The following is a 17,548-nucleotide window of genomic DNA, read 5'->3' as shown; positions in this document are numbered from 1 at the left end:
ACTGAGGTAGTTAGATACTCTGATAGAGAGTGTTGCCAGGGACTGCTCTAGAGAGAGGGACCCTGTCACTCAGGAGTTACAGTTGGAGCAGGGGAGCTGTGAGGGAAGGCAGGGCGCGGGGAGCGAGTACAGCTCCTGCGGCCCTATAGGTACCCGCACCCCAGATAGGCCCCAACCCCCCACTAGGGTAGTGGGTTAATTGCTGAGGGAGGCCCAAGATAGGGACGCTGCCCTTAGTTTAGAGTGCTGCTTTGTCAGAGTCACAGCGGTCAGTGCTGTGAGGTCTGACAGGCAGGCACCTTGTTGCGCAGCACATTGGCTGCTAGCATTAGTGAGGCTGAAGGGACGTGGGTAGTTAGTGGAGTGGGACAGGTCCTTAACCCCTTTAGGCCCATAGGAGTTCCCCAAGCCACTACAGGTTGCTGCACTATAGGGACGGCCTATAGTGTAGCACGTGCCCCTTAGGAAGATAGGGACACAGTGAAGGTTGCTGTTTCCGTGGAGCGGTTGGACCCACGTTGGGGTCCACAGAGACTGTTCCGGAGTGGGACCGCTCTAGCGGTCCACGTGCAGAAGTTCGGTTGGAGGGTTGAAGGAGTCATCGCCAACTGAGCCTTTGTGAAGATTGCTGACCCGAGCACCGGAGTGCTCGGCAGGTATCTAATACATAAGTGCACCACCGGGCCCTTAGCTTAACTGTGACTGCGCAGTCACCCATTGACTCTCTGCAAGAGTGCGGGACATTGGGTGGGGTTCTCTGGACACTGGGTGGGATCACTTGGTGTTGGGGAAGCGTCCTGCGCGACGCAGTAGGTGTCTCCTCTAGAGAGGGACACAGGTTATATCAATGTGATGTATGGTATTACATGTTAGTAAAGGTATTCGTTATTATACTTCACATGTATGTTTATTGATTGTCCTGCGAGGAACCACTCCCCCTCTGGTGGGAGCCATCGCAGGTGGAGGCGCTGCATCGCAATTGTAAGTATTATCCCTAGTGTAATTGCCCCAGGTTCCCCGTGGCGGAAACTCAGCCCTCCTGTGAGCCAACAGGTTATGCACCACACCGAGTAACAATATATGTTTCCTGCACCCACACAGTAGAATCTGTGATTGGGGAGGGGGAAAACCCGTTACAATTGGAGGCGCTGCTGGGATACTGAGACCTGGGGTGCCCTGTGTTTTTTTCCAAACTGTTCAAGTCCTATTTTTTTCACCATGCCTGTAATATCCGGACACGAGGTCCTCGCCTGGGCCTTGAGGAGGGACCAAAATCCCCGCCGTGTGGTGGCTGTAGAAGGCTTTCCCCGCACTGTTCCACTGCGGGAGCTCTATGAGCATATGTATAAAATCCCCGGGTGGCATAACGCCTTTACGATGGATGTAGGTCTAGGCTCCCCGTCCACGTGGGGAGCGCTGCTTATTACAGTGTCATACGATGAAGATATATGCCTGGCAGAGGCACCATCCACAGTGTTTATATCTGGCTGCCCCCCTGAGGGCTGCCCTTTAGTCTATGCTGACCCAGCGCCATGGCAACTTTCTCCAAGTCGGCAGAAGGCACGTGGTGCCGCGCGCGAGGCACAGAAGGAAAGTATTGCAGAAACCTGTCCGGGACTGGCGGGAAAGCCTAAGCCCCGCCCCTGCAATGCGAGTGAGTCAGTGCAGAGCCAGACTCACTCCCTTGTAGAAAGTGCCCCTCCTTCAGATTCCACCAGGGGGAGTTTGGAGCAGAGTGAGCAGCAGTTACCAACTTCTGTTCCCCATAAAGCGAGCACCGAATGCAGAGATACACACCCTCGGACGTATAGAATCATACGAGTCCCAAAGTTTGAATTTCCCATGGTGGTATGCCCGTGTGTAGTAGAGGACTGGAAGGTGACTGGCGGCTGGACCGACAAGGTATCCACATTACCATTGGCGCTCACGATGACAGTGGTAGATGGGGAGAGATGCCTACACGGCAGTTTGAGCAATTGCGATTGCCCCGTCGGTGAATTGACAAGGGGGCCCCAGTGTACCGACTGCGGGGCACAGTTCATGAAGCCAGTGCCGCCGCAGGCGGCAGAACCCACAGAGGAAGCCAGGGTTGACGTTAATACTGAGCCGGTCAGTATAGCTAACCCCTCTACCTCTCTCATAGACATTTTGGAGGGCCCGTGTGCCCTCGTGAACATTTCAGATCCGGTTACTGAGCGGGATGAGGTTGAAGTCCCATCGGTGGCGATGCGCCTACCGGCGAACCACCCCAGCGATGATACAGAGGAATCACAGGGTAAGGTGTCTATACCCCCACCTTCTTTTAGTGAGTCCAGCGACCAATCACTTGTGGTGATGCGCCTGCCGGCGGACCACTATAGTGACATCAACACACTATCTCGGCGGATACAGAGCCTGCTGTGGGCCCGTGTGCCCTAGAGGAAGTGTATCCCGATGTTGCGGACCCTGCTGTGGGCCCGTGTGCCCTACAACGGCCCGTCCAGCCTACTACAGAGGTACCATCGGTTATAGAATGGGGACCAGTACCTACCGACAACAAGGGTGAGTCGACTGCCCCAGGGGTGTCGGGGGTGAGCCTCCAGGTGACCGCGGAGCACGATGGCTCCTTAAGTCTGGTCTCCCGGGCGAAGGGCTCCCCTCTGCATCACGTCCTGCTGGCGGAGGTGTCCTCCTTGGAAGATAATTGTCCAGATGAAGAGAAACCCATCGCTAGCCAGTGGAGTGGTAAGGAACTCCCTTGCTCCCCACAAGCTCCGATGGAGGTGACCGTGAAGAAGGCCAGAGTTGCGGCTTCTGAATGGAGTATGAGCCCGTGCGCTCCAACCCAAATGGTTCCAGGACTGGGATCCAACGCTCCCGAGTTTCGAGTCAGTGAGTGGACTGTCCCAGAAGCGTTGTGGACAGGTCCCCAGACAGCCGAGGTGGGAACTGACAGCGTCCCCGAGGACATGTTGGCCACCGTGAATAACCGCAGTGGTAAGGTATCAACCCTTTACCCCCTGCCGGGTTTACCAGAGACTTTGCGAACGGAGACATTGTTCAGTTTTCGCTTCCCAGTGGAAGCCTCACAAGTCTGTAGGGACACGGACTGTGTAGTGAAAATTTTCTCCTTGGAGCTCAAAGAGGAACGCTCCACCCACCAGGTAGTGGACCGCGGGAAAGGTCATGGCCTCCTGGTCTACCGCATCCAAACCGCGGATGACCGGGTAAAGGCCTGTTTAAAAGACATTGTGCTACTCCTTCCACCAGGGGGAGGAAGTAGCGAGGAACCAGTGACTGTCACTCCAGAGTGGGCTCTCCAAGAAATTTTTCTGGAGGAGGCCCACGGACGCAAAAGTGAGGTACCCCCACATGATCAGTTAGGGGCACCCCACGAATGGTCTCAGCTAGCCTCGGGTATAGTGTGTGAAGTGCAATGTAACCTGAAGTGTAAAGTCGGAATAAGTTGTATTTTCTGTGCATTGCATTTTGTTTATATAACTCTTATGCCGATTGATGTCTGCCATCCAAGCGAGGACGTTGGAGTTCCACCAGGGGGAGAATATAGCCTGGAGCTCCCGTGGCTCCTGGAGACCCCCCTCCCCTTGAGCAGCTCGAGCGCGGGTGCCGAAAGACTCGACGGCTGCTTCCAAGGGTGGGGGCTGGAGCAGAGAGCAGCGCGGCTTCCCCTGCCTGCGGCCGGTTGCCGGGGACGCGATCGGGCCATTGCTAAGGCTGCGATCGCGTCTCTAAGGTCCCGGCGGCCGGTGAAGCAGGGCGCCGCCATTGGGATACGGGTTGCGCATGCGCAGGAACGCGTAGACGCAGGGAGAGCCCCAGAGCTAGGGATAGCTCGCGCGAGGGTAGGGGCAGCCGAGAGAAGGTTGAGGCAGATAGAGGGAGCTTGCGCACATGCAGGGCAGGAGAGAGCCCGCGAACCCCTAGCCTACCAGGGAAGGCTCTGAGCTGGGGCTACATTTCCCATGAGCCTCTGTATGCCCCACGTGACACCAGGGAGCCAATAGGGCTTAGGGAGCCTCTGGCAAAGAGATACATTTGGCGGGCTTACAGCACGTTAGCGAGCAGTCAGAGACCTGAGCAGCCCAAGGAAGGAGGTAGGGTACAGGAGTTCAGGACTCGCTGTACTAGGCCAGCACCCCCTGGGACTGAGGTAGTTAGATACTCTGATAGAGAGAGTGTTGCCAGGGACTGCTCTAGAGAGAGGGACCCTGTCACTCAGGAGTTACAGTTGGAGCAGGGGAGCTGTGAGGGAAGGCAGGGCGCGGGGAGTGAGTACAGCTCCTGCGGCCCTATAGGTACCCGCACCCCAGATAGGCCCCAACCCTCCACTAGGGTAGTGGGTTAATTGCTGAGGGAGGCCCAAGATAGGGACGCTGCCCTTAGTTTAGAGTGCTGCTTTGTCAGAGTCACAGCGGTCAGTGCTGTGAGGTCTGACAGGCAGGCACCTTGTTGCGCAGCACGTTGGCTGCCAGCATTAGTGAGGCTGAAGGGACGTGGGTAGTTAGGGGAGTGGGACAGGTCCTTAACCCCTTTAGGCCCATAGGAGTTCCCCAAGCCACTACAGGTTGCTGCACTATAGGGACGGCCTATAGTGTAGCACGTGCCCCTTAGGAAGATAGGGACACAGTGAAGGTTGCTGTTTCCGTGGAGCGGTTGGACCCACGTTGGGGTCCACAGAGACTGTTCCGGAGTGGGACCGCTCTAGCAGTCCACGTGCAGAAGTTCGGTTGGAGGGTTGAAGGAGTCATCGCCAACTGAGTCTTTGTGAAGATTGCTGACCCGAGCACCGGAGTGCTCGGCAGGTATCTAATACATAAGTGCACCACCGGGCCCTTAGCTTAACTGTGACTGCGCAGTCACCCATTGACTCTCTGCAAGAGTGCGGGACATTGGGTGGGGTTCTCTGGACACTGGGTGGGATCACTTGGTGTTGGGGAAGCGTCCTGCGCGATGCAGTAGGTGTCTCCTCTAGAGAGGGACACAGGTTATATCAATGTGATTTATGGTATTACATGTTAGTAAAGGTATTCGTTATTATACTTCACGTGTATGTTTATTGATTGACCTGCGAGGAACCACTCCCCCTCTGGTGGGAGCCATCGCAGGTGGAGGCGCTGCATCGCAATTGTAAGTATTATCCCTAGTGTAATTGCCCCAGGTTCCCCGTGGCGGAAGCTCAGCCCTCCTGTGAGCCAACAGGTTATGCACCACACCGAGTAACAATATATGTTTCCTGCACCCACACAGTAGAATCTGCGATTGGGGGGGGGGGGGGAAATCCGTTACACCTAAGACCTGGAAAACTGCCAGAGTTGTCCCAATCTTCAAAATTGGGGACAAAAACACTGTCTCAAACTACAGGCCAATCTCACTTCTCCCAATTCTATCCAAAGTCATGGAAAAATGTGTCCACTCCCAATTAAGCGATTTCTATACCAGGACAAATTTCCATAGCCAATTCCAATCTGGGGTTCATCCCAAACACTCCACCGTAACTACCCTGCTAAAAGTTTGCAATGAAATCCAGTGTGGAATGGAACGGGGACAACTCACTGGTGCAGTATTCCTAGATTTTACAAAGGCTTTTGACACAGTTGATCGTGCTATCCTGCTTAACAAACTCCAGAGCTCTGGAATAGGGAAGCATGCTTTAAACTGGTTTCAGTCCTACCTATCAGGAAGATCCCAACATGTGTCCATCTCAGGCTCTAACTCCAACCCCCTGGATATCACCTGTAGTGTCCCGCAAGGCTCTGTTCTGGGGCCCCTACTCTTCTCAGTGTTCATTAATGATCTTCCCACAGCTTGTAAGGAAGCCTCAATACACATGTATGCAGACGACACAATCCTATATGCACACAGCCATAGCCTCTCTGACCTTCAACACATACTTCAGTCTGACTTTTTGAGACTCGTAAACTGGATTTCCCAAAACAAACTGTTTTTAAACACTGACAAGACTGTAACAATGGTGTTTGGGACCAAGACTAAATTTTTAAAGCTTCCAGTGACTGAGCTCCTGATTAGAACCAACGCTAACACCACCCTAACCCCTGTCACTAGTTTTAAATACCTGGGCTTATGTTTTGACTCCCACTTAACATTCGGGATGCACATTGATACCCTGACAACCAAGACCTATGCCAAACTAGGGGTACTTTACAGGAACAAATCCTCCCTAGGTCTCCTGGTCAGAAAGCATATCGCACAGCGGATGCTAATGCCAATTATTGACTATGTAGACATAGTATATGGCTCAGCACCTCAAACCCACCTTGGCAAACTTGACACCCTCTACAATTCAATTTGTCGCTTTGTTTTCCAATGCAACTACAACACACATCACTGCGATATGCTCAAAGAACTAGATTGGTCATCACTAGAGACTAGGCGCAAAGTTCACCTTTCCTATCTTACCTTTAAATTCTTCATGGGCAAGCTACCCAGCTATCTGAACAAGCTCCTCACCCCTACCACTTGCAGCACTTATCACCTGAGATCAGACTCCAAAAGACTGTTCATGGTCCCAAGGCTCAACAAAGTATCCGGACGTTCCTCCTTCTCCTACCATGCACCCCAAAACTGGAACAACCTACCAGAGACTCTCAATTCCACCACCAGTTTAAGTTCTTTCAAATCTAAGGCTGTCTCACACTTTAATCTGGTCTGTAACTGTTTCATACGCCCATAATATATATTTTCTTTAACTATGCACGCCATGTCTTGTATATAATGTATACCCTGTTCATTTATGTAACTGTATTTGTAACCATGTATTATTTGTTTTACTCTGTGCCCAGGACATACTTGAAAACGAGAGGTAACTCTCAATGTATTACTTCCTGGTAAAATATTTTATAAATAAAATAAAATAAATTACATCTATCATGGACTAGACTGGTTAGTCTTTCCATGGTCATAACATGGTTCATTTTATTCATTACGTTGTGATTGGTGGGGAATCGTTCTCTTTCCAGTATTTCGCTATCATTGCTTTACTGTAGCTGCAGAGAGAATTTGTATTGTCAAATAGTCTGCCTTCCTTTCGAGACCTTTTGTAGGTTTTAATAAAAGTACAGTTTCCCTATCCCATGTCAAATCCAAACCTAGTACCCCCCTTATTAGTCTTCTGATTCTTCCCCAGTATAGGATAATCTTGGGGCATGACTACCAGATATGTTTAAACGTGCCCACTTGTCCGCAATTACGCCAGCACATGGGGGAAGTTGATGGGAAGAAAGAGTGGAGACGCACAGGCGTGTAATACCATCTGTGAAGGATTTTCACATTCGTTTCTCTAACCGCTGAGCATCTGGAAGCTCTAGATATTCTTTCATATATTTCTTCCCAGTCCTCCTCCCCATGGTATTTCCTATATCTTTTTTCCCAATCTGATATATTTTTGCTTGTTTGACCTGTATGTTGCTGTATCAGTACCTGGTAAAACTGGGCGATTGTCCCTTTATGGTATATGCCTGATTGATACAACCTCTCGAAAGTTGTTAGGGATCTAGTCCAGATTTCTTGTGGTTGTATCGAGGAAACATAATGTTTAAGCTGCATATACTGGAGTGTATGTGTATTCGGGATATCATATTCTTCGCTTAAAACAGAGAATGGCTTAACTCGATCCCCTTTTTGCATGCTACCAATAGAGGATAGCCTTTTTTCTTCCCATCTTTTAAAAACAGTTGAGTGTTGCGATGCTGGGAATTCTGGGTTAAGTCTGATTGGTGTCAGAGGCGAGGGGTTAGATGAGATCTGTTTGTGTTTACAGTTTTTGTCCCAGATGCTTAAAGTGTGTGTTAAGACTGGGTGGGATTTATAGTGGTCTGCTCTGTTTTATTTTTTTTTATCCACAAAAGATTTGATATATTTGGCAGTTTGGCCTCCGTTCTCTCTATATCTACCCATGGCTTTGTACCCGGGGTTGCAGACCAATACATTAACAAACTCAGTCTAGCTGCTTCATAATATTTAGCTAGGTCGGGTTGCCCCAGGCCTCCTCTGGTCAGAGGGAGTGTCATTAATGTTTTCTTAATTTGAGGCTTTTTACCATTCCAGATAAATTTGGCTATCTCTTTTTCCAGGTCCCTATTGACATTCGATGGGACCGTTACTGGGAGGACTTGAAACAAGTATAAAATTCTTGGTAGTAGGTTCATTTTAACTGAAATAATCCTACCTGACCAAGATATCTGATGTCTCCAACAGTTCGACAGATCTTTTTTTAAAGTTTTGATTAGATTTGGGTAGTTTGCATTATAAATATCCTCGTATTTTTGTGCAATGAAAACCCCCAGATATTTTATCTTATCTGTCTTCCACTTTATAGGAAATTTCTTTTTGAGCTCTTTCTCTTTTTCTATGGGTATGAAAATATTTATAGCTTCAGATTTAGTGCGGTTGACTTTAAAATTTGAAATTTTGCCGAATTCATCTAATGTATCAAACAGGCTTCTCAGGGATGGCTCTGGGCAGGTAAAGGAAAGTAGAATATTGTCTGCAAAGAGGGATGTCTTGTAGACTTCATTGCCTATAGGAACGCCTTTTATCTATGAGGTTGATCTTATTCTTGTCGCTAAGACTTCTATACAGATTGCAAACAACAGGGGGGATAGCGGGCAACCCTGTCTGGTGCCATTTGTAATCTTAAAAGGTGCTGATGTGTAGCCTGAGGTGCGGACTCTAGCTGTTGGGTTGGAATATAGGGCTCCTATACCGTTTATAACATTTTCATGGAGTCCTACCTCTCTGAGCGCTCGAAACATAAAGGGCCAGGCCACCCTGTCGAAAGCTTTTTTGCGTCAAGTCCTAGTATCAGTGTGGGGCATTGATTCGTGTTGCTGTTATGGATAATATTAATGATCCTGCGGATATTATCCGAGGCCTGTCGTTCTGGGGTAAACCCCACTTGGTCTGGGTGGATAAAGATATTTAGAACCTTGTTCAGTCTGGTCGCTAAGATTTTTGCAAACAATTTTGTATCTGTATTTATCAGAGAGATGGGTCTGTAGCTAGAGTATAGGGTGGGGTCTTTTCCTTCTTTTGGGATTACTATGATTGAGGCTTCCAGTGACTCAGTTGGCATAGTTTTGCCGTTTAAGATCCCATTATACCATCTAATTTGATAGGGTTTCAGTATATTCTCATATTTTTTATAATAAAAATTCATAAAGCCGTCCGAGCCCGGGGCTTTAGAATTTTTAAGGGATTTAATAGCGCCGGTTACTTCCTCCTCTGTTATAAGGGCTCCTAGATACAGTAGTTTGTCTCTGATTCATCTAGCCTAGTTAATCTGGTTGTTTTTATATAGTCATCTATTTTTGTAGCCATGTCTATTTCGTTTTGGTCATGGTTTGTCAAATTACATAAATTGTTGTAGTAAGCCACAAATTCTTTATTTATTTCTATGGGGTTATATATCATTTTATCTTGGTTGGTCTTTATACTAAATATATTAAGATTAGTCATTTTATTGCAGAGTTTGGCTGCCAAATATCTGTCTGCTTTGTTTCCTTTCTCATAATATGTTTGGTTTGTCCAGCTCATTGCTTTCTCGGTGTCCACTATCAGTATATTTTTGAGTTTTGTTCTGTCTTCATCTATTTTAGGAATCAGATCAACATGTGTTAAAAGAAAAGAGAAAAAATCATGGTACAATACAGTTTAATAAACAAAAAATCCCTAGAGCAGGGAGCTCACTGCTCTAAGGATTTTTTGTTTATTAAACTGTATTGTACCATGTTTTTTTCTCTTTTTCTTTTAACACATGTTGATCTGATTCCTGTGAACTACCATTTACCCATGAGAGGAGTTCTTGCGCTCTGTGTACTCCTCCTGTTGCCTATTAAGGGATTGAGAAATTCCTCACACCAGCAGTATCTCCTCTTGGTGATATAATTTTTTGTGATTAATTTATTTGTGATATATTATTGGGTTTGCGCTTACTTTTTCTTGCACCACTTCATCTATTTTAGCTCTAATTTCATCTGAGGGGTTCTTTGGAAGTTCTCCTTGTTCTCCCTAATGCTTTCGTTTAAACTATTTATATTCTTATTTTTTTCTCTTTTTCTGTGTGAGGCTAAATTGATTATTTTACCTCTGATGGTCGCTTTGTGTGCAGCCCATAGAGTACTGTATTCTACTTGTCCGTTGTAATTTATTGAAAAATAGTCTAGTATAGCAGCCCTTATCGCGTTTTTGGTCTCGGGTATTCTAAGCAGGAGGTCGTTCATACACCATCTTGCTCCGGCTGGTCTCTGGTGCAGATCCTTCAGTGTTAGTAGCACTGGGGCGTGGTCTGACCATGTAATGTTATCTATTTCTGCTTTTACTATACGGTTAGCCAATTCTCTAGATATAAAAATATAATCTATTCGCGTATACTGTGTGTGCGGGACTGAGTAAAATGAGTACCCCTTGTTATAGGGTTCATCAGCCGCCCTGCATCTACCAGTCCGCTTGTTCTTATATTTTGTTTGAGGGCAGTTGAATTTTTAAATTTATGTGTTGTTCTCTACCTGGTATTCTCGCTTTGTCTTTGTTGCTGCCTATGATCGTGTTTCGATGCCTCCAATTACTAAATGGCCTCTCCTATATTGATTGATTTTATCAAATGCCTCGCAAATAAACATTTCCTGGTCTTTATTAGGAGCATACAAACAGACTACAGGTCTGCGGGTCCTAATTTGCCAGATATAATTAGCATGCGTCCTTATTTGTCTCTTTTTATCTTATCTATAGCAAAGGGGACACCAGTTTTAATCAATATTGCTACTCCTGCCTTTTTATTTATTGCTGGGGAATGGTAAATTTGGTGGAAATTTTTTATCTTTCAGTCTATTTATATCATCTCTATCCAAGTGCGTCTCTTGGATCATGTAGATATCTCCTTGTTTAGCTTTAAAATCTCTGAACATAAGCCTCCTTTTCCTAGGAGAGTTTAACCCTTTAACATTCTGTGTGATTATTTTTAAGCGGGTAGCCATCCCTTGTCATTTATTGACTTATACAAATTTTCTTTGTTACTGGTTTTTTTGGGTCTACATACTTCCTGACGATTTTGTTTCAGGGAGTGTACCTCTCCCTGTTTTCTTAATATACTGAGCTCAGTGTTTTTGTATGGATTCCATTTGGGATGCGGAAGAAAAGTAATTGGGTAAAAACAAAAGTAGACTTGGGGGTCGTTAACTTGGTGTGGGATCGGGCCCTCTATTAACTCGGGCCTTTGACTCTGCTCTGGGGATTTTTGGGGCATGCAGAGTCTAACATAAGGGGGGGGGAAGTGTGTGGGGTGCATTGTGGTACTTGCATTCTGATGAATTTTGGACACCTACAGGTAACCGTTCAACTTGGGAGCTTGGGTGAGGTTCTGTGGTCTCCATTCTTCTTGTCCTTCATAAAATGTTTGTCAGTGCTAAAACATATATATAAAAAGACAACAATCAAACGTTAACCAGTTATATAATACTGTGGAATACACAACAAATGTTATGGTTATAGTTAGTCTATATACTTAAAACTCTGGACTTGTTCTTATAGCTCACTTAATTCTTATTGATCTAAAGATTCTGCTTAACATAAACTTTATTCTCCAATATTGAAAATAGTTAGACTAAATCACAGTTGTTTAAGTTCTCCTTGAGGACGCCTGAACTCTAGTCCATTGTCTCTGTTTTCCTTGTAGTGGGGCTCTCGCCTGGGCTTCAATTTCCGGCGGGACCTCCAGACCCGGGGGCTGCCATGGATGCCGGGCCTTCCTCTGGATTCCTGAGTGTTGCTTGTTTCCCGTTGTGTGATTCTTGTAAACGGAATGGGAAACCCCAGCGGTATCTGATGTCTTTACTTCATAGAAAGCTCGTTATCTCTCTAAGCTCCCGTCTTTTAGCCAGTGTGGCAGGCACAAGGTCGGAAAAGATTTGTTGTTCCGATTCTTCAAAGTGGAACTTATCCGGATTTCTGATTTTAGTGATAATTTCCTCTTTGGTTGGGAAGTAATGCAGCCTGGTAATTATATCTCTGGGTCCTCTGTTCTCAAACTCCTTGGGTCTGAAGACTCTATGGGCCCTGTCAAGTTCCAGTTTAGGATTGGTGGCTTCTGGAAGTATACTTTGAAACAGCCTGTGGAGATAAGGTTTAATATCTTCTGCAGCGACCGACTCTGGGACATTCCGAATCCTGATATTGTTCCTCCTTGATCGATTCTCGACTTCCCCCTGCGCGCCTTGGAGACGAGATATCTGATCTTTCAGCTGGACTATATCTGAGTCTGTCTCGATCTGTCTTTCGGTGGAGGCCTCCATAGCTTCTTCGAGGCCCGTAGTGCGCATCTCGACCGCCGCGATTTCGGAACGTAGTCCCTTCATTGCGCTCTGCAGTTCCTCATGGAATGTCTGCTTGATCACTTTGACCCAGGCCTTTAGAATGTTTCTTATACTTGTCCCTTGGTCTGAGTCCGAGCCTGACTCGGATTCTTCGTGGCCCTTGGATTGCGAGGTCTTGTCTTTTCTCGGGGTTTTCGGTGTGCCGCTCTTTTGTTTGAAAAACAGGGAAGCGTCTGGTTTTGGTGGCTTTTTTGGCGGGGCCATTTCTCTCTCGGTTGGCAGCCTCTGGCATCTGTTCCTGTCGCACCCACAGTGTTTTTTGTGCCTGCAGTTGTAGTCTTGGGTGGAGGTGGGGGGGTGTGGGGGGTGAAGGCCCACCATGCCACTGTATATCAGACAAAGGGGGGAGGTGGGGTGCCCTCTGCCTCTGCTTTATTTTGTTAGACACTTCGGTGGTCTAATGGCAGGGTATCTCTAGAAGCCCCTGTGTATTAGGGATCCATTGACCCGCAGATATCAGCCCCCTCCTTACCCTACCTCGGCTCCGACGGCGCCCGTCTGGCTCACAGTTTATTAGGCGCGCCTCCCCTCCGCCTCCAGTACTGCCGCTCGGGTAGTGTGGTGGATCGCCTCCTCCCCGATCCCCGGTTGTTCGCCGCTGTCTGTACTGTCTGTCGGGCCGTGGATCAGCCTACTCTGCCAATTCAGTGGCCATCTTGGATCCCCTGCTTCGTGGGATCTCGCAGGGAGTGCTGGTGGCTGCCGGGTGAGTATCTGATGCAGAGATCTCCCAAAACTGCCTGCAGAGCCGGGGTCTCATGCGCGGGGCTGAGCCTCAAGTTTGGGCTTTTTTTGGGGGGTCTTTCTCGGCGGAATGAGCGGCGTTTATGCTCCTTCCACCGGAGCTGAGCGAGCCTGCGTCTGCTCTGCTCTGTGTCTTAGCCACGCCCCCTCTTGCAAAGGCTTTTGATACGATTCCACACAAGAGGTTAGTGTACAAAATAAAGCAAATTGGACACGGTAAAAATATTTGCACCTGGATTGAAAACTGGTTGAAGTTGTTGTAAATGGAACTTTATCAGGTTGGACTAAAGTTGTGAGTGGAGTACCTCAGGGATTGGTACTGGAACCCCTGCTTTTTAACTTTTTTATTAATAACCTTGAGGTTAGCATAGAGAGCAAAGTCTCTATCTTTGCTGATGACGCTAAATTGTGTAAGGTAGTAGAATCCGAGCAGGATGTAATTTCTCTCCAGAAGGACTTGAATAGACTGGAAACCTGGGCAGGTAAATGGCAGATGAGGTTTAATACAGATAAATGTAAAGTTATGCATTTGAGAGACAAGAATAAATAGGCAACTTACAAATTAAATGGGGATAAAGTAGTAGGAGAATCTTTGATGGAGAAGGATTTAGGAGAGCTTGTAGACAGCAGGCTTAGCAATAGTGCCCCAAATCATGCAGTAGAAAAGGCAAACAAGATTTTAGCTTGCATTAAACGGGCAATGGATGGAAGGGAAGGAAACATAATCATGCCCCTTTACAAAGCATTAGTAAGACCACATCTTGAATATGGAGTACAATTTTGGGCACCAATCCTAAGAAAAGACATTACGGAACTAGAGAGTGCAAAGAAGAGCCACCAAATTAATAAAGGTGATGGATAATCTGATTTATGAGGAGAGGCTAGCTAAATTAGATTTATTTACATTAGAAAAGAGGCGTCTAAGAGGTGATATGATCATTATATTCAAATATATTCTGGGACAATACAAAGAGCTTTCAGGAGAACTAATCATCCCAAGGGCAGTACAAATGACACGGGTCATACTTTAAGGTTGATGGAAAGGAGATTTCACCACCAACAAAGGAAAGTGTTCTTTACAATAAGGGCAGTCAAAATGTGAAATTCATTACCCATGGAGACTGCGATGGCAGATACAATACATATCATAAAAATAGGTTGGACATCTTTTTAGAAAGAAAAGGTATACAGGTATAAACCAAATAAGTAAACATGGGAAGGATGCTGATCCATAGAGTAATCTGATTGCCAATATTGGAGTTAGGAAGGAATTTCTTTTTCCCCTTATGAGATATCATTGGATAATGTTTCATTGTTTTGTTTTTTTGTGTGCCTTCCTCTGGATTAATATACAGTAAATACAAATATAGGATTAGTATCTGTCGTCTAAATTTAGCATAGGTTGAACTTGATGGACGTATGTCTTTTTTCAACCTCATCTACTATGTAACATAACATTATTATTTTTTTCTGCAGTAAATTCTAGTTCAGATCATGGTATTTGGTTTCAGTGTTATAATTACTGGCTATTTTTTTAATGTTAAGGAAACTAACTGAGCTTGGTGCATCTGGGCCCGCATGGTGTATGGATGTATACAATATTCAAGCTACAGTATAAACTGTATGTCCTTAGAATCAGAGTTTATTATGTTTCTCTTTTTATGTTTAAATACAGAACTCCATGGATAACTTCCCATTGAAGACCAACAATGATTCGGTGTCATATTGGTTCGTACCTGTAGACATCACTTACCCTACTCCTCCCTATATGTCCCTCCGAGAGAAAGTAAAAAGGAGTCAAACTCTGATTGTGAAGCGAAGGAAATTCATGGGTATGATTAAGAAATTTAATTCAAATGGCAGGATAAGTTGTTGTATGAAATATTGCCTTCCAGATAAAAATATATAATTTGAGCTCTTTTATATAGACACATTGTGATGCTTACAATTAAATTAACATGTGAAAACGTGTAATTAAAACAGTATATAGTATAGTTCCATATACTCTGAATAAAAAATAGACAGCTAACGTCTATTCAATCTCTACCAAGCGTCTCTTTAAGCTCTTGAGCACTAATCTATATGATATAGTATATATATATGATACCTATTTTCCTTCCAGTCGCAGTGTCCGTGTCTATGGTGAGTACTGGTGGACAAATATAAATATTTGTGTATACGGTGTTGTATGTTCAAATAGTTCCCCTTGATCTCTCGTTATAGTGGGTAAGATATTCAGTGCTTGAGACCTTCGCTCCACTGTAGGAGTCCGTACCCTGTGTCCCTATTTTATGTCTAGCTATCCGTTTGATCTAGAAATTCAACAGTGCCGTCGTCGGCTGCTGTTGAAAAATAGTGGCTTTACCATAACATCCCCAGTAAAGCCACTATTTTTCAACAGCAGCCGACGACGGCACTGTTGAATTTCTAGATCAAACGGATAGCTAGACATAAAACAGGGACACAGGGTACGGACTCCTACAGTGGAGCGAAGGTCTCAAGCACTGAATATCTTACCCACTATAACGAGAGATCAAGGGGAACTATTTGAACATACAACACCGTATACACAAATATTTATATTTGTCCACCTGTACTCACCATAGACACGGACACTGCGACTGGAAGGAAAATAGGTATCAAATATATATACTATATCATATAGATTAGTGCTCAAGAGCTTAAAGAGACGCTTGGTAGAGATTGAATAGACGTTAGCTGTCTATTTTTTATTCAGAGTATATGGAACTATACTATATACTGTTTTAATTACACGTTTACACAGTAATTTGAAATAAAGCAAACTATATTAACTACATTCACTCCTGACCGTTTATACTATAAAGGTCTGCGGTGCGCCTGCAAAAGGGATTCTTTAGTGTATTTTCTTTGGTACACATTTCTTGTCAATTCAACACATCTCTAGGCAGCACGCTTTCACTAATAAGGGGTTGTAAGAGCGAGGTTTCTCTCTATAGTATCTAAATTAACATGTGCCCAGACCAGAGAACTGAAATGCAGCCACGTGCAGCACCATGTAGGACCTAACTGATCTGACACTGACAATTTGAATAGGGTTAAAGTTATGTCATTGGTGCCTGTTTATAAAAATAAAAAAAAACCCAGACAACTGTAAGTCAATTTAAATCACTTTTGAAAGTATATCATGCAAAAGGTTAATATTGTGAATTGAAGTTGAGGGTCATCTTTGTTACCAATGTTAGGGGCAGATCCATAGAGCATAGCTAAATGAGTGCAAATAATGGGACATTACCTAAATAGGTAACGGACGTTATTTTCTCTGAGTTTAATGGGTATTGACAAAGAATGCAAAAAGAACGGCTGTTAATTATCTCATTAGACTAGGCTTAAAGCCATGTTAAGTTAGCACTGCCTTGCGTTATTTTAATATGACTTGCATTATGCTTGTCTTACCTAAAAGTGGCGTTAGCACCATCCAGATACTGAAGTATGGGTTTTGCTGGAGAGGGATGCAGCATCCTGATTGATTTAGGGGAGAGGGTTGCGGGGTAGCGGGATGTTGATTTAGCGGATGGTAGGGTGGATATGGGAAGCGGAACATTGGTTGAGTGTAGGGGGGAGTTAAATGTTGGTTGAAGGTGGACAGAAATGAAAGTGGGAAGGTGACATAAGTTGAATGGGTTGGGGGAGTGGGATGTTGCTTGAATGGGGGAATCAAGGGGAGTTGGACGCTGGTTGAGCATAGGAGGGATATGGGGAGAGCGGGACGTTGGCTGAGTGTGGGGAGGGATGTTGGTTGAGCAGGAGGTGTGGGATGTTGATTGAGCGCAGGGATGGGGGGAGCAGGAAATTGGTTGTGAGGAGGAAGGGAAGTGGTACTTTGTGGGAATGATAGGTGGAGGGGTCATTGGTTGAGCAGGTGCGGGATGGAACATTGGTTAAGTGGGAAGGGTGGGTCTGGGACAAAACGCACGTTATATAGTAATATTTTATTAACAAAAATATTGATTTATAATAGTTATAATCCCTTTAATGCCCAGTGGGTTAAAGATCATTGGCCTTGCATTGTCTTTAAACACCCTGGGCATTAATAGCCAGGTAATTCCCTGTCCTGAAAGGGTTATTAATTATAGGCTATATGGTTTGAAATACCAGGCATTATTGAAAACCCTGCACTCTGATTGGTCAAAAATCCGGTTACTATTAGCAATGCCCAGAATTTTTGCCAACTTGCCAAATCAAGGAGCATGTTTTTTTTTTTAACTCATCGTGTTATGAAGATTGTTGCTGATGCAGGGGTGTCCAGGGAAACGCAGAAGGAGAGAGCTATCTGATGGATTGGGGGTGGGTGGTAGGAAGAAAGAGATCGAGTAGGAGGGATATAGCCATCCGCGGAGCAAGTGGGAGGGAGGCAGATTTGGAGGCAGAGGGTCGTC

General features: G+C 45.6%; 1 protein-coding gene across 2 annotated transcripts in view; it reads left to right on the top strand.

The window, feature by feature from the left end:
• Positions 1–17,548, top strand: part of LOC142495814 (uncharacterized) — a 203,860-nt gene that overhangs the window by 166,722 nt on the left and 19,590 nt on the right. For both annotated transcript variants that reach the window (XM_075601808.1, XM_075601810.1), the window contains one exon: positions 14,806–14,962. In XM_075601808.1, coding sequence (XP_075457923.1) covers positions 14,806–14,962 — 157 coding nt within the window. The remainder of the gene's footprint in view (positions 1–14,805; positions 14,963–17,548) is intronic.

The sequence above is a fragment of the Ascaphus truei genome, chromosome 5, assembly GCF_040206685.1.
Source record: "Ascaphus truei isolate aAscTru1 chromosome 5, aAscTru1.hap1, whole genome shotgun sequence".
In the NCBI taxonomy this organism is placed as follows: Eukaryota; Metazoa; Chordata; class Amphibia; order Anura; family Ascaphidae; genus Ascaphus; species Ascaphus truei.
This window is presented reverse-complemented; position numbering and strand designations above follow the sequence as displayed.